Consider the following 13,851-nt stretch of genomic DNA (forward strand, 5'->3'; position numbering starts at 1 on the left):
TTTAACTCCTGCGAATAGCCCCTGAAAGACAATTTTTTATTCCAGTGCTCAGAGCCCAAAATTAGGTATAATGAGACGTGTCCTGAGCAGTACATTTGTTGTGTAATCCCCTGAATTTGGTAAAATAAATGAATCTGTTACCTAAGTGAGAGTTTTATCCTTTACCTTGTCAGACCTCTGAATATGTGCTGAGCTCTTTAAAGACCATTAATCATACCAAATGTATTCCTCTCTTGAAAGCATAATCCCTAAAATTTAAATTTTAGAAGTGGATTTTTAGCTTCTTAACAGAGAAAAAAATAATGTAACACCAACACTTGTGCCAAAAATAATAATTCCAGATGCTTTAAAGGTCAGTGGGTTTGCTCCTTGTGGTCAGCACAGTGACCTGGTGTCCTTTCTGCTTCCCATCAGTCACGGCCATTTGCATACTGATGGGAATATGTAATGGTTTTGGGTGGTTTATGTGTTTTGTGTTACTTTTGAAGTGATGAGCAGGCTCTGCTCACAGAACTCAAGGTGTTAAAATATATTTATGTGACCTGAAAAGTGCCAGCGTTCAGCAGAGCATAAGGAAACTGCTCTGTAATACCTAAAGCACTGAAAAAGGAGGAGCTGATGGTGAAAAATTCTATAGAACAAGCAATAAATATAATATTAATCCATTCTTTTAGTTACTCTGAGGAAATCCTGTGAGTGTCACAGAGCCTGGCTGTGTAAGGTGCCTTCTGTTGAGCCAGCAATAGTTAAGTGGAATTTCATTCACTTCCTGTGTTGCAAGTTTTGTTGAAAGTAGTTCCGCTGTTTCTATTTTTATCCTGATCAGAGGAGCCTGAGCTGCCTCAGGGTTACAAAAGACAGCTTGGGATGACCTCGAGCATTTCCACTCACTGCTTCTGTGAACACCAGCACTCAGAACTCCTGAAATTCTTCTTTTTGAAGCCAGGCATATCAAACTCTCTGCTGAAATCAAACTGCTCATGCCTGGTGCATCTGAAAGCCCCTGTGACATGAGAACCTCACATCTTTGTGGTTTCTGAAAGTGCATTTTACTCGTTGGAGTCGTTAAAAGACTGTTTGGGTTTTTTTTTTTAATTTTTTTTTTTAGCTCTTCAAGTATAAAATTGTAAGGTGCAGTTATAGGAAAAAACCTGTGGGTTTGTGGTTGGTGTTTTCATAAGCAGTGGAGCTTGCACTTTATCCTGTGGATGCTAACTGTGTCACCTAAACAGAATCTGGTGGCAGGAGTGTAAGAGTAAGAAATGAGGACAATAATTACAGAGAGTGAAGCATTTTGAGGTTGGCTTCTTTATAATTCCTCTGTGTTTGTAGCATGCCTTCAGCAGAATGAGCTTTACAGACAGTGTGTGCACGTCAAATGATGGCATGTGAGCACAATATTGTGACTAAATCAGCCTGTGGAGCTGATCCTTGCTACGTGTGAGGAACTAAATTATATTGTGTCAGCTGGGTGCCTCTGAGGGAGGGGAGAAATACTGGAAGAAAATGAAAAAATCGTAGCTGGCAGTGGCAGAAATGGTTGTGCCACGCTAACATTGCCTTGAGGGGAAAAGGCATTTAGTCACAAAGCACATTAATTTAACTAATTGTGTCAACCTTGCTGAGAGACACATCCCTGATTAAACCAAACCTTTAATGGCTTTCCAAGGTGGAGCCCATACAGGAAACTGGGAAAGAAGAATCTGCTGAGGGTCTGGGGGAGGGAGACAGCACCAGCAGAACGCCCAGCTGGGGCTGCAGCTGGAAGTGCCTGCTCACAGAAAGGTGTGGAGCAAACCCAAACCCATCCTGGGCAGGAAGGAAGGGCAAAACCACAGCAGAGGGGGCTCAGGGCAGGAAGGAGGGGTAACTGAAGGAACCCTCTTGCTTCATGCTGGTTTTGGTTCCCCAAATTCAGAGCTTGGTGGATGCAGGGGCTGAGCTGGGCAGGCTCAGGAGCTGTGGCTGCCTGGTTCCACAACCAATTCTCACTCACTCCCTGTGCACAAGCACCGATCCCTCCATGCTCCAGCTGCAGGTGTTCCTCACCGTGTGTGAAACACTTGGGCTACTGTACACAGTGGGAAAAAATATTTATCTTTTGACGTTTTCACGTGTTGATTCGTTATTTCCAACCATAATAAACCGAGAGCTTTGCACGTACGTGCGAAAACCCTCAGGGCTGTGAAATCCCACCTCAGCTGGTGCTGTGAGCACAGAACAGTCAGCTCCGGCTCTTTGAAGCTGGCCCAGGTGTTCCTGCAGCTGCCTGCACACTCTGGGGACAGCTCTGATGTGGCCTGAGCTCCCTGGGCAACGTTTTCAGCATTTAAACACTGGCAGGTGTTTGAATTCCACAGCAGCAGGATTTAGGTGCTGCGCTCAGCTCTTCCCAAACTGGGCTTGGCATTTCAGTCTCTAACTTGAGAGATTCGATTTTAATTAATTCTTGTAAAATTTAATTTGAGCTTGTAAGATTTAATTTGAATTCGTAAGATTTAGTTCTTTAACTCATAACTTGTCTCTGGTGGAGCCCTCGGTGACAGTTTTGTGTGCATTACTGTGTTTAGGTTAAATTTAGAAAAATGGGACATTGCTGGAGGTCTGTGGTCAAAACTGTGTGGGAATCTCCAGTCTAAAAACCATAAATTTTTTTTTAATATGTGCCCCTTTTTCTGAGAGTACATTCACATCTGCTTAGTTGAAGCAATAGCAATAAGGACAGTTCTGATGTTACTAAAAATAAAGCACAATCATCAGTAAGCTGTGACACACCAATAAAAATATTCTCTAGAATTGCAAGTGTTTATTTGGTCTGTGTACATTTACAAATATGTAAATTGTTAAAATAAAGGAAATATTTGTCCTTTTAGCACAGGATTGGTAACTGCTGTATGTAAGAGCCAGTAACACAAACTATTTTGCAATTTGCTGCTCTTTATGTTCACTTCCTGTGGTTTTTCCTGTTATTTACTCACAATATAGCTGGATATTTATAAAAAATATGATAACCTTGAGAATTTAAAACGTTCAGCTGGTTTTGGAAACCAAGTCCTTCAATGTGTGTGTGTACAACCATTTGTTTATCCATCCTTAAGCCTGAGGAAGTTCTTATTTCTCCCATTAACTGATGTGCTCAGCTGAGTGCAGGCACTTCCTGGAGCTCAGCTGAGGCACAAGGGATAAACAGCTGGGCCCAGGAATATTCCCTGGCTTCTTGCAGTGTTTTGTTTAAACCATGCACTTGTTCAGGGTCAGAAATTCATCAGAGTGCTTTTCTGTCATACACAAATTTCCCCACATTGTGCTGGGCAGCAAAAGGAGAGCACACAATCATTAGCATGTTTATTATAGTGCCTATTTTTATAAACTCAGTTATGAAAAGCCCGTCATTTTTTGCTTGGGTTGTAGATTAAATGATTGATAACAGCCTGGTGTTTCCTTTTTCTTCTTGCACTAAATCAAACTGTCCTTTTTTATTTGGCCTTTTTATGAGTGAGTGCTTTCAGAATTCCACACCTCTGATTTACAATTTTGCTAGTGTTTATCATAAACAGACATTGCAGGGATGTGGTGGGAGTCTCCATGGGGTGGGAATTTACAGTTAAATAATTTTCCCTGTACCACGAGCTCAGAATCTGAGCCTTCCCCAGAAATGCAAAGAGAAATACACAGCTTTGAGTTACTTACCCTGCCAAACCCAGACTGCAGAACTGCTTCAAAATACCCAGTTTGAGTGTGTGACACATCCAGAGACAGCTGGGGAATGGGAGAGCTCAGGGAAGAGCAGCTGGGGGCTTTTCCTTGAGTTAATCCTAAGCACCTGCTGTGGTTGGACACGTTTGAAATGAGAAAAACCAGAATTCTTTGTGTAGCTGGTGTTTTCCATAAACACTTTGAGCAGCTTTCATTGCTGCACACTAATGAAAACGTAGCTGGATAAAGGAGGGTGAGAAAGAACTGCTGTCAGAGAAAATTCAGAGTTTTGGGCCCTTCTGATCTCCCCAGACTGTCAGGGTATGGAGGAAGGGCCCATGAGGGGCTGAGGGAATACTGGAGTATGTGTCAGGCAATGTGGTCACTTCCAGTTGAGTCTGGACCCTGTGAAAATGTGGGAAATGTCCCAAATGTCCAGGGCATTTTGGTGGGAAGGCTGGAGGTCAGTTCTGCAATCAGGCACATTTACAGGATAAGTCATTCAAGTGGCAAAATCATGTTTGGAGCAAGTGGTGTCTGAAAAACATCCAAGATGAGGTGAGCAGGAACCAATCCAACCAGAACACCAGAAATTGGTGAAAGGCTGGAGCCTGGGGCAGTGGAGTCTGCTGCCAAACACCAATGTTCTGCAAACTCAGGGGGAGAGATGGGAAAAGAAGAAAATCCATTGTGTTGGGGATGTTCCCTCCCTGTGTGGTTCAATATTTAAAAGATCAGTGCCACAAGTGAGTCTGGGCCATGCCTGGGTGGTTTCTGAGCAGCTCTGGTGTGCTGGCCACTGCTCACAAGTTGTTCTTGCCCACATGATGCCAGTTCCTTCTTTTACCTCCCAGCACATGATGTGGGGGTGAAAAAAACCCCTCTGGCCTAGAAATATCCCTGTGTCTTTTCAGGAACTTTTCCTAGTGGAGTGGAGGAGAATATTTGGAATATTTATTTTGAGAGAGAGAGGTGTCTCTGGTGAATAGAATAGCAGAAAATATCTTTTTTCCAGCTTAAAAAAGGGCATTTCCTGTGGGATGGAGCACTCCTGATGTCTCAGTGGCACCAGGCAGAGAAGGGACTTGAGGTCCCAGCTGTAATTCAAATTGGATAATTAAACACAACGTTTGAGAGCTTTTGTGTGTAAGTTGTGACCATTTTAGGAAGAACCTGCAGGTGTTTTTGCATTCCCTTGGGAGCTTGGATCTGTTAGGATCAAATAGAGATTCCCTGAGCAAATCTATTGTGTTGGGAGCCTCTGGAGACCTGCAGAGACATTCAGCTCCCATTGTCTGGGGCAGAGCAGCTTTGTGTGCTCTCAAAAGGAATTTTCAAACCCAAACCTGATGAGTTTTTGTCTTCAATACTCAGTAGGTGAGGTCTGAGTGTTGGTTTTGCTCATTTTCTGTGAATGTGTTTTTCCATGGGAGGATTTTTGCCTGCCCACCTTGAAGAGATTATACAGAGTTTGACCTTGTGGAAAATGTCTCGACAAACACAGACCTTGCTGGTAGTTCCCATGTTTTGGATATTCTAAATGCTGGGGAAACCCTTGAAAGAGAGCCCCAAATCAGAGTTTTGCATGCTGGGATCAATCTTGAATTGCAATTAATGTTGATTCTGTTTTACTTGGAATACGAAACTCTTTTTTTTTTTTTCTAAAATAAACAATTTTTGTGGTCCTTTGCAGGAGGAACCTGACCAAGCTGTCCCTGATATTCAGCCACATGCTGGCAGAACTCAAAGGGATTTTCCCCAGCGGCCTCTTCCAGGGGGACACGTTCCGGATCACCAAGGCAGATGCTGCAGAATTTTGGAGAAAGGCTTTTGGTGAAAAGTAAGTTTCTAATTGTGCTTAAAAACAGGCGTGGGAGCAAATTGCACCCAGTGTTTTTTAAGAATTCTGTTTGGCCCTTCAGGAAGGGCTTTGTCAGGTTCAAATAAATGATGGGAAAGATCTACTGCTCATTCCTACATTGAATTTCCCAGTTTTTGTCCTGTCTGGTTTTAAGTGTGTCAAGTGGTGAATCTTTCCCCAGTTTCCCCAGGAGACTCTTGTATTGTCACAGTGTTTTCCTTGATTATTCAGCTTAAATTTTCCTCTCCTTGATTTAATTCTTTAACTTTTAAGTAAGCTCTACAAGCTATGCAAACTAATCCTTTCTTCTTCCAAAGGTTACCTTGCCCCCAACATGGGTTGTTCTTTAGCTAAGCCATAATATTATATTCTTTTCATCTTCCCTCCAATTAGTCTTTCCAATCATTTACTCACCTCTCTCCTTCTCTGAATTTCTGTTTGCAAAATGTTTTTGCTAAGAGTGAATGGGAAGGGGAAATGCAGCAGTCTTTGTGTCTTGTGTCTTAGTCTTTCCAATCATTTACTCACCTCTCCTCTGAATTTCTGTTTGCAAAATGTCTTTGCTAGGAGTGAAGGGGAAAGGGAAATGCAGCAGTCTTTGTGTGCAGGCTGCTGAAATGTCAGGTTTAATTTCTGTATCTAATGAAACACTGGCTAAATGAACCATGGAGGTGTTCACAGCAATGTTTGGGGATTAAAGTTAATGGATTGGGTACTGCTTTCAAACTGAGGGAGCTGAGGTACTTCACCTAAAGAGTTTAATTAGTAGCTGTCAGAACAAAAAGCCATCATGTATTTACTCATGAATAGCACAGTTGTCTGAAGTGAGGCATTTGCTTTCTGTGTTTCTATGCCACTTGATTTATTAGAAAAAGGAAAATATTCCTTTAAACAGGAGCATGTGTTTTGGCTTCTGATTATCTTCCTTCTCCAGTTAATCCTTCTTTAGAGAGTTGGTTGCAGGTTTTTTTTTAACCATCTAGATTTAACTTCTTCCCTGCCAGCTGCAACACTGTGAAATTATTATCAAGTGATGCTGTGGTAGGACTGCAGAAAGAGGGAAAAGATAAACCAGAGGGGGGCTTCTAATTCCAAAATTTTGCACGTGCAGAGAAAATTGCTATAATGTAATTTGGCTGCTGATTTCCTGCAGTACCAAGAAATCTGGTTTTTATGTGACATGAATAAATCTCGTGTGGCTGTTTTTGCTTTTCCTCCATTATCACAACATGGATGCTGACACAGATAAGGTGTGGCTGTGTTCGTGGTGCTGGTGCTCAGCCATTTCCCATTCCCTGCTGTCCCCAGGACCATTGTTCCTTGGAAGAGTTTTCGGCAGGCCCTGCATGAGGTGCATCCCATCAGCTCTGGCCTGGAGGCCATGGCCCTCAAATCCACCATTGACCTGACCTGCAATGATTACATCTCAGTGTTTGAGTTTGACATCTTCACACGCCTCTTCCAGGTGAGAACTGAGCTGTGGGAATCACTTCAAGTGTTTTACTCTTCTTTATCCAATATTTTACACTCATTATTTGTGCTGTATGGGATTCGCTCGTCTTGCCCTCCATCCCTTAAAGAGTTTTACTTAAGATCCCATATTGCAGTAAAAGTGAGTAATATTTCTGGCTGTAGAATTAAAAAAAATCCCTAAATATACACTGCAACTCCCAGGCACATTCAGCATCCTGCCATGAATCAGGTTTTCTCTTTCAAAGGTCACTTTGAGACTGAAGCTCTGACACAGCTTCTGCAAGGCAGGAAATGTGAAGCTTAGTTCGTCACTCTGTCTTCCCTCATCCCTTTCTTTATTGTCAGATTTATTTTCCATGGAAGGGGGTTGTTTCCAAGCATGGAAATTTGGGTTTCCTATCTTTTGAACTGCCCCAGCCAGGATGTTGTGAACGTGTCTGTGTGTGTGAGAAATCTCTGTATCACTGAAGGGATATTAACAGTAGGTAAAATTCTTCCCCACAGTCTCTAATAGTGCTAAATTCAAAAACACAGCTTCTGATGGTACAATTGGGTATTTACAAGAACAATCACTTACTTCTTTGGCTCTGCCTTGCCTTTTCCCATGTGATGGGGTGGGTTGTAATTAAGATATGTCTAGATGAAAAATTCCCATGTTTGGTGTTGCAATGTAGCTGATCTCATTCAGCACTTTTTCCAAGTGTTGTACATAAAGAGCAAGTCAAGAGCTGCTGCAAATTCCAGAGGTTGCAGAGTTCTTAGGGAGTGCTGATACCTTCCTGTAGACAAATTAAAAAAACTTGGAAAAATCAGGCGAGATTTACACAGCCAAGCCCTTCTCAGGATTAGAGATTTCAGATGGTTGTTATGACTTTTGGGGCATCATTTTAAGCAATATTTGAGATGTGTGCGCCGGTTTCTTCATTCAGATCTGAGACCAGCCACAGTCCTTGCCACACCCTGGTGAGGTTGGGGTGGTGAGGAACAGTCACAAGTTACAGACAGTGAAACTGAGACACGGAGGGGAGGTCACTGTCCCCAGGCCATGCAGGAAGTCGGTGTTGGAGAGGGAGCAGTCATGGTTCCTGGGCTCTGCATAATCTCATTAAACTCCTGCCTTCATCCCTGTCTGGGGAATGACTCATTCTCTCTGCAGAAGCAGCACAATTGATGGCTATTCTTAAGCTCTGACCTCAGTGACTTCTCCTTTTATATTTATTAAAGCAGTTTTGATTAAGGTCTGTCTTAGGTGATAATTTTATCCCCAATAAGCAACAAATTCAAATGCCAAGTTGTGCATAGGAATAAATGTTTTGGTTTCTCTGCTGGATTTGTGGTGGAACAGAACCATATTTCTCTAACTGCAGAACCCTTTGGTTCAGGAATATTAACCCTTTGCAGAAGTGTGTGGTTAATTTGTTTCTTTGGTGCTTCCCCAGCCCTGGTCATCTTTGCTGAGGAACTGGAACAGCCTGGCAGTGACTCACCCTGGCTATATGGCATTCCTCACCTATGACGAGGTGAAGGCCAGACTGCAGAAATTCATTCACAAACCTGGCAGGTGAGAGAGGGCTCAGCCAGCAGGGAGGGTCTGCCTGCCACCACTGATGGCAGCGGGGCTGACAGATTCTCTGTGCTCCTGTGTGGTCACTTCTGCGCTGCTTTGAAACACGGAAACCTCCTCTAGTCTGTTTGTTTTTGGCTTTTTCAAAGTTGATTTGAAGCATAAGGTTTTGAGGATGTTGACTTCTCTTGCTTTGGATTCTGGGTTTAATTTCACCTGGAGGCCAGTTGGGTTCTTTTCTCATTTTGTATCACATTGCAAAGTTCCCCTTTGAACTGCCTGGGCCTCACTTGAGGAAAGCTGCTACAAATCATCAAGTTATTCCTACTAATTTTATTTGCTGTCTTGATATGGCCAGACAAAGGCTGCCTACTTGTCATTGAATGTTTTCAGTCAGTTCCAAGCTGAGCTTTCTTTTCCTTTGTGTGTTTTTAGTTACATTTTCCGACTGAGCTGTACCCGCCTGGGTCAGTGGGCCATCGGCTACGTCACTGCAGATGGGAACATTCTCCAGACAATCCCCCACAACAAACCTCTTTTCCAAGCACTCATTGATGGCTTCAGGGAAGGCTTGTAAGTAACTTTATAAAAATTAGGACAAGAAAGCAGTTAAAATTTGAATGACACCATTGCTGTCAGCGGAATCAGTCATTGCTGAACTATTTTGGCACTCAGGAATTACTGACAGCTGTCTTTGCACTGCAGAGCTGAGCAGGAGCAGGTGATAAATGTGCACCAGTGTTTCCCTTCTCATAAATCCCTCTTTTTTTGGTCGAACCTTTAATTTGAACCAATACTTTTAAGAATAACGTGTTTAATTTTGGAATTTCTGGAATAAAATTCCTCCAGAATTTTAGAATTCAGAATACCTTGACTTCCCACCCCTTGCTTCTCACCTTCATTCTTCCTTCCCTTCCCACTTCCAAAAGAAACCTTAGATCTGTGTACAGGCATTTAGGGATAATTTTTCTCCCAATTTCTTCCAGTTATTTATTTCCTGATGGCCGGAATCAGAATCCTGACTTGACTGGCTTGTGTGAGCCCACACCTCAGGACCACATTAAAGTTACACAGGTGAGTAAAATATTCCATAAAATATTCCATAAAATATTCCATTCCATCCAACTCTCTGCCTTTCTTCCTGATTTCCACCCTCCTTAGCTATTCACCCAGTTCTGTCAGACTTGTTTTTAATGCTGCAGTATTTTACAAAAATTCAGAAATCTTTGTGTGATAGGGATGGGCAGATGAGATTGCAAAAACAGATTTTAAGGGTTTATTTTTAGAATGTTCTGCCAACATTGATGCTTTTGTGCCATTCAACATCAACATGTCTTAAGCCCTGCTTTTCTTGGGATGCTTAAATGAAAATGATTGGATAATTTGAATTCCACTTTTCTCAGAGCTTGACAGATGCATCTAGCACGTAAAATGATGCTGAAATCTTTGCATTTATGCTGTGATTTATGCTGGCTTTTCCCTCAGGAACAATATGAGCTGTACTGTGAGATGGGCTCCACGTTCCAGCTGTGTAAAATCTGTGCTGAGAACGACAAGGACGTGAAGATTGAACCTTGTGGGCACCTGATGTGCACCTCGTGTCTCACAGCCTGGCAGGTGAGCCTTGGCCTCTTTATCTGTCTCTTCCTTATCTCTCTGAGGGCAGCTGCTTGATCTTTTACAGGTATTCTTGTACAGATATCTTACAGAGTCTTATACAGAGTATCTTTTACAGATATTCTCTTCTCAGAACTGTTCAGGTGTGGAGAGAATGTAACAGAAACATTGTCTCATTTTGTCACAGCATCAGAAGCTGTTTTAGCCTGATCCCTTAATATGGAATAAGAAAAAACTGGGAATACTTCCTAAAGTGCTGTTTTTCTACTTCAAGGGGAAAATATTCCATATTTCTAACCCAGTTTGCCTTTGTGTTCCTCTCAGCTGAAAGCTCCCTGCCAAAAAGCAGGTTCCAAGCTGCTTGTTTGTGGAGCAGGTGATAATTGTGCCCCCCAGAGGCTGCTGTGACAGATCTCTGTGTCCCCTGCAGGAATCTGAGGGCCAGGGCTGTCCCTTCTGTCGCTGTGAGATCAAAGGCACCGAGCCCATCGTGGTGGATCCCTTTGATCCCAGAGGAGGAGGAGGATTGTCCAGGCAAGGGGCAGAAGGAACCCCCTCTCCCAATTATGATGATGATGATGATGACAAAGCTGATGATTCCCTCTTCATGATGAAAGAACTCGCTGGTACCAAAGTAAGCTCATAAATGATAAATGTGAAAATGCCTTTTCTGCAGCAGTTTTCTCTCAGTGATTTGTGCCTGTGAGGTTTGTCAGACTGTGTAGCCATAAACATCCTGCTCCCCATGGAAAACAGGGGTTTAGCTCCAGTTTTGTGAGCTCATTTCACACTGCCACTTTGAGATCACACTTGGAAGCCTTTGATATTTGTGTGTTGTGTTGGAGGAATCCCCAGAGGGGTGAAAAAGCTGGACTGACCTGTTGGAAGGGAAGGTCTGGGTTTGGAACACTCCTCTGCGTGTTAGATTTTGTTTTCCTAGCCAGAATTCACCCAGATCAGCAGAAATTCATCCTTTTTCCCCCAGTGATGGATACAGCCTTCCCAAGGTCCTGATAAATAACAGGGTAGAGGGCAGGCTGTTCTGCTCAGGAACTCAGTTTGGCTGTCATCTTTTTATATGGTGGCTGATAAATCTGTCCAATAAAGGTGTGATAACTCTGCTTCCCTCCAGGAGCTGTGTGCAGGCATTCTTTGTGGATCCCTGCATGGCTTTTTCATTCCATTTTCATTTCTCATTTCAAAATCTCATTGCTGCTCTTGCATTTTTTTTACTGCATAGGGAAGTGGGTTTGAATTTGGTTAATTTTTAATAGCTGGATCAACTAAAATAAGCTGCATTTCCTAGTCAGAAAAAATCTTCACCTCTGGTTTACCTGGCGTCTTTTTTCCCTTAATCTTTCATTCTGTGAAATAATGTAATAATCAGTAAGCACTGTTCCTGGAGGACTTTTTAAAAATATTTTGGGGAATCAAAGCAATTTTCTTGGTGTGACATCCTGTCAGTGTTGGAATTTTGTTGATTTTAGCGAGCTCAAACATACGCGAAGCTTTTCAAAATTCAACAGCACTAACTTTGATTGTAAAAAAAGAGAAAATAAAGAGAATAACAGGCACTGTGCTGCTTTGTTAAGTGGAAAACCAGCTTTCCAGAGACAAAAATGGAGGGTTTGGTGCACACCAGTGCTCTGTAGTGAAAGCAGTTTGCACAGGGACAGGAGCTTTGCAGCAGATCGTGCCCTCTGGTGTTGAAAAGCAGCTTGTCCTTGCTCAGGGCCCGCTGAGCTTTGTTACTCCATGAGAGCAGCTTGGTTTGTGTTTCTAAGTTATATTTTTGTTACTCCTTTAGAGCAGCTTGATTTGGCTTTCTAAGTTATATTTTTGTTACTCCATCAGGACACCTTGGTTTGTGTTTCTAAGTTATATTTTTGTTACTCCATTAGAGCAGCTTGGTTTGGATTTCTAAATTGCATTTTTTTACTCTGTCAGGCAGCTTGGTTTGTGGTTCTAAGTTGTATTTTTGTTACTCCATCAGGACACCTTGGCTTGTGTTTCTAAGTTGAATTTTTGTTATTCCACGAGAGCAGCTTGGTTTGGGTTTCTAAGTTGCATTTTTGTTACTCTGTCAGACACCTTGGTTTGGATTTCTAAATTGCATTTTTGTTACTCTGTCAGACACCTTGGTTTGTGTTTCTAAATTGCATTTTTGTTACTCCATGAGAGCAGCTTGATTCATGTTTCTAAGTTGCATTTTTGTTACTCCATCAGCTTGGTTTGTGTTTCTATGTTGCATTTTCGTTACTCTGTCAGACAACTTAGTTTGTGTTTCTAAGTTGAATTTTTGTTATTCCATGAGAGCGGTTTGGTTTGTGTTTCTGAGTTGCATTTTTGTTACTCTGTCAGGACACCTTGGTTTGTGTTTCTAAGTTGCATTTTTGTTACTCCATGAGAGCAGCTTCATTCATGTTTGTAAGTTGAATTTTTGTCATTCCATGAGAGCAGTTTGGTTTGTGTTTCTATGTTGCATTTTTGTTACTCCATCAAGACACCTTGGCTTGTGTTTCTAAGTTGCATTTTTGTTTTTTGTTTCTAAGTTGCTTTTTGTCCATCAGGACACCTTGGTTTGTGTTTCTGAGTTGCATTTTTGTTACTCCGTCAGGACACCTTGGGTTGTGTTTCTAAGTGGCGTTTTCGTTACTCCCTCAGGACACTTTGGTTTGTTTCTAAGTGTGCATTTCAGTGGTGTCTCACTGCTGAGCTTGCATCGCTCCATTCCTGGGGCACAGCTGTTACTCACAGAATTATTTGTAGCTGGAGGGGCTCTCCAGAGGACAGCAATTCCTGTGCTGAGCCCCGTGCTGATGTCCCCTTTCTCTCTCCCAGGTGGAACGCCCTCCCTCTCCGTTCTCAGTGGCTCCTCAGGCCGCCCTGCCCCCTGTGCCACCCCGGCTGGACCTGCTGCAGCAGAGAGTGGCCAACCCCGCCGGAGCCTCCAGCCCTGGCACCACCTCCAAGGTCAGACCCAGCTCTCCCTGTCCCCTTCAGTGGCATTTGAGTGGGGCAGAGCAATCTGGGGACCCCAACATGTTCTCTCTGACATCCCCAAGTACTTTCTTCTTTTTCTGTCCTGCATCCTGAACGACCAAATTTTTATTACTGCTATCACATTCTCTGTTTTCCTCCTCAATCCCTGCTCCCTGCACCCTTTGCATTTTCCTCATATTTTGTTCTAGCTGATACAGGAGGTATCATATTTCTCTCCCCCAGCTTTTCTGCACTCATTTCTCCATCAAGCATTTTTTTACATAGAAAATGAAGGAAGGAATTCAATGTGTGTGACTGGGAGAAATGAGCTGGCTTCCTGATTGATCAGCAGAAGGCAGGAGGATGATCTTGGTGGCATTAAGTTAATGGTTCTTCATCTGGTTCAGATGAAATAATGAAATTAGGAAAGTTCAGGCAGAAGAAAATACCTATTTCTCTGAATACTTATCACTGACTGATGAATGTTAACTTGTACAAATAACCCACAATTGAATCATTTTTAAGATAATGGGGAGACTCTGCTTGGATTCCAGTCCAAGGCTGCTTTAAGCTCATGTTCTCCCTCAAGAAGAGGAAAATACTCATCACTGACCAATGAATGTTAACTTGTACAAATAACCCACAATTGAATCATTTT

At 42.6% G+C, this 13,851-nt stretch overlaps 1 protein-coding gene across 1 annotated transcript in view; it reads left to right on the plus strand.

Annotated features, from left to right (window-relative positions):
- The window catches only part of CBL (Cbl proto-oncogene), a 35,975-nt gene that overhangs the window by 11,717 nt on the left and 10,407 nt on the right, over positions 1–13,851 (plus strand). The window contains exons 3-10 of the mRNA XM_054291375.1: positions 5,390–5,536; positions 6,866–7,022; positions 8,470–8,591; positions 9,030–9,167; positions 9,581–9,668; positions 10,080–10,211; positions 10,642–10,845; positions 13,053–13,184. Coding sequence (XP_054147350.1) covers positions 5,390–5,536; positions 6,866–7,022; positions 8,470–8,591; positions 9,030–9,167; positions 9,581–9,668; positions 10,080–10,211; positions 10,642–10,845; positions 13,053–13,184 — 1,120 coding nt within the window. The remainder of the gene's footprint in view (positions 1–5,389; positions 5,537–6,865; positions 7,023–8,469; positions 8,592–9,029; positions 9,168–9,580; positions 9,669–10,079; positions 10,212–10,641; positions 10,846–13,052; positions 13,185–13,851) is intronic.

This window comes from Melozone crissalis, unplaced genomic scaffold (assembly GCF_028551555.1).
Source record: "Melozone crissalis strain CALT ecotype California unplaced genomic scaffold, PUWL_Pcris_2 ptg000092l_1, whole genome shotgun sequence".
NCBI classification, from domain to species: domain Eukaryota; kingdom Metazoa; phylum Chordata; class Aves; order Passeriformes; family Passerellidae; genus Melozone; species Melozone crissalis.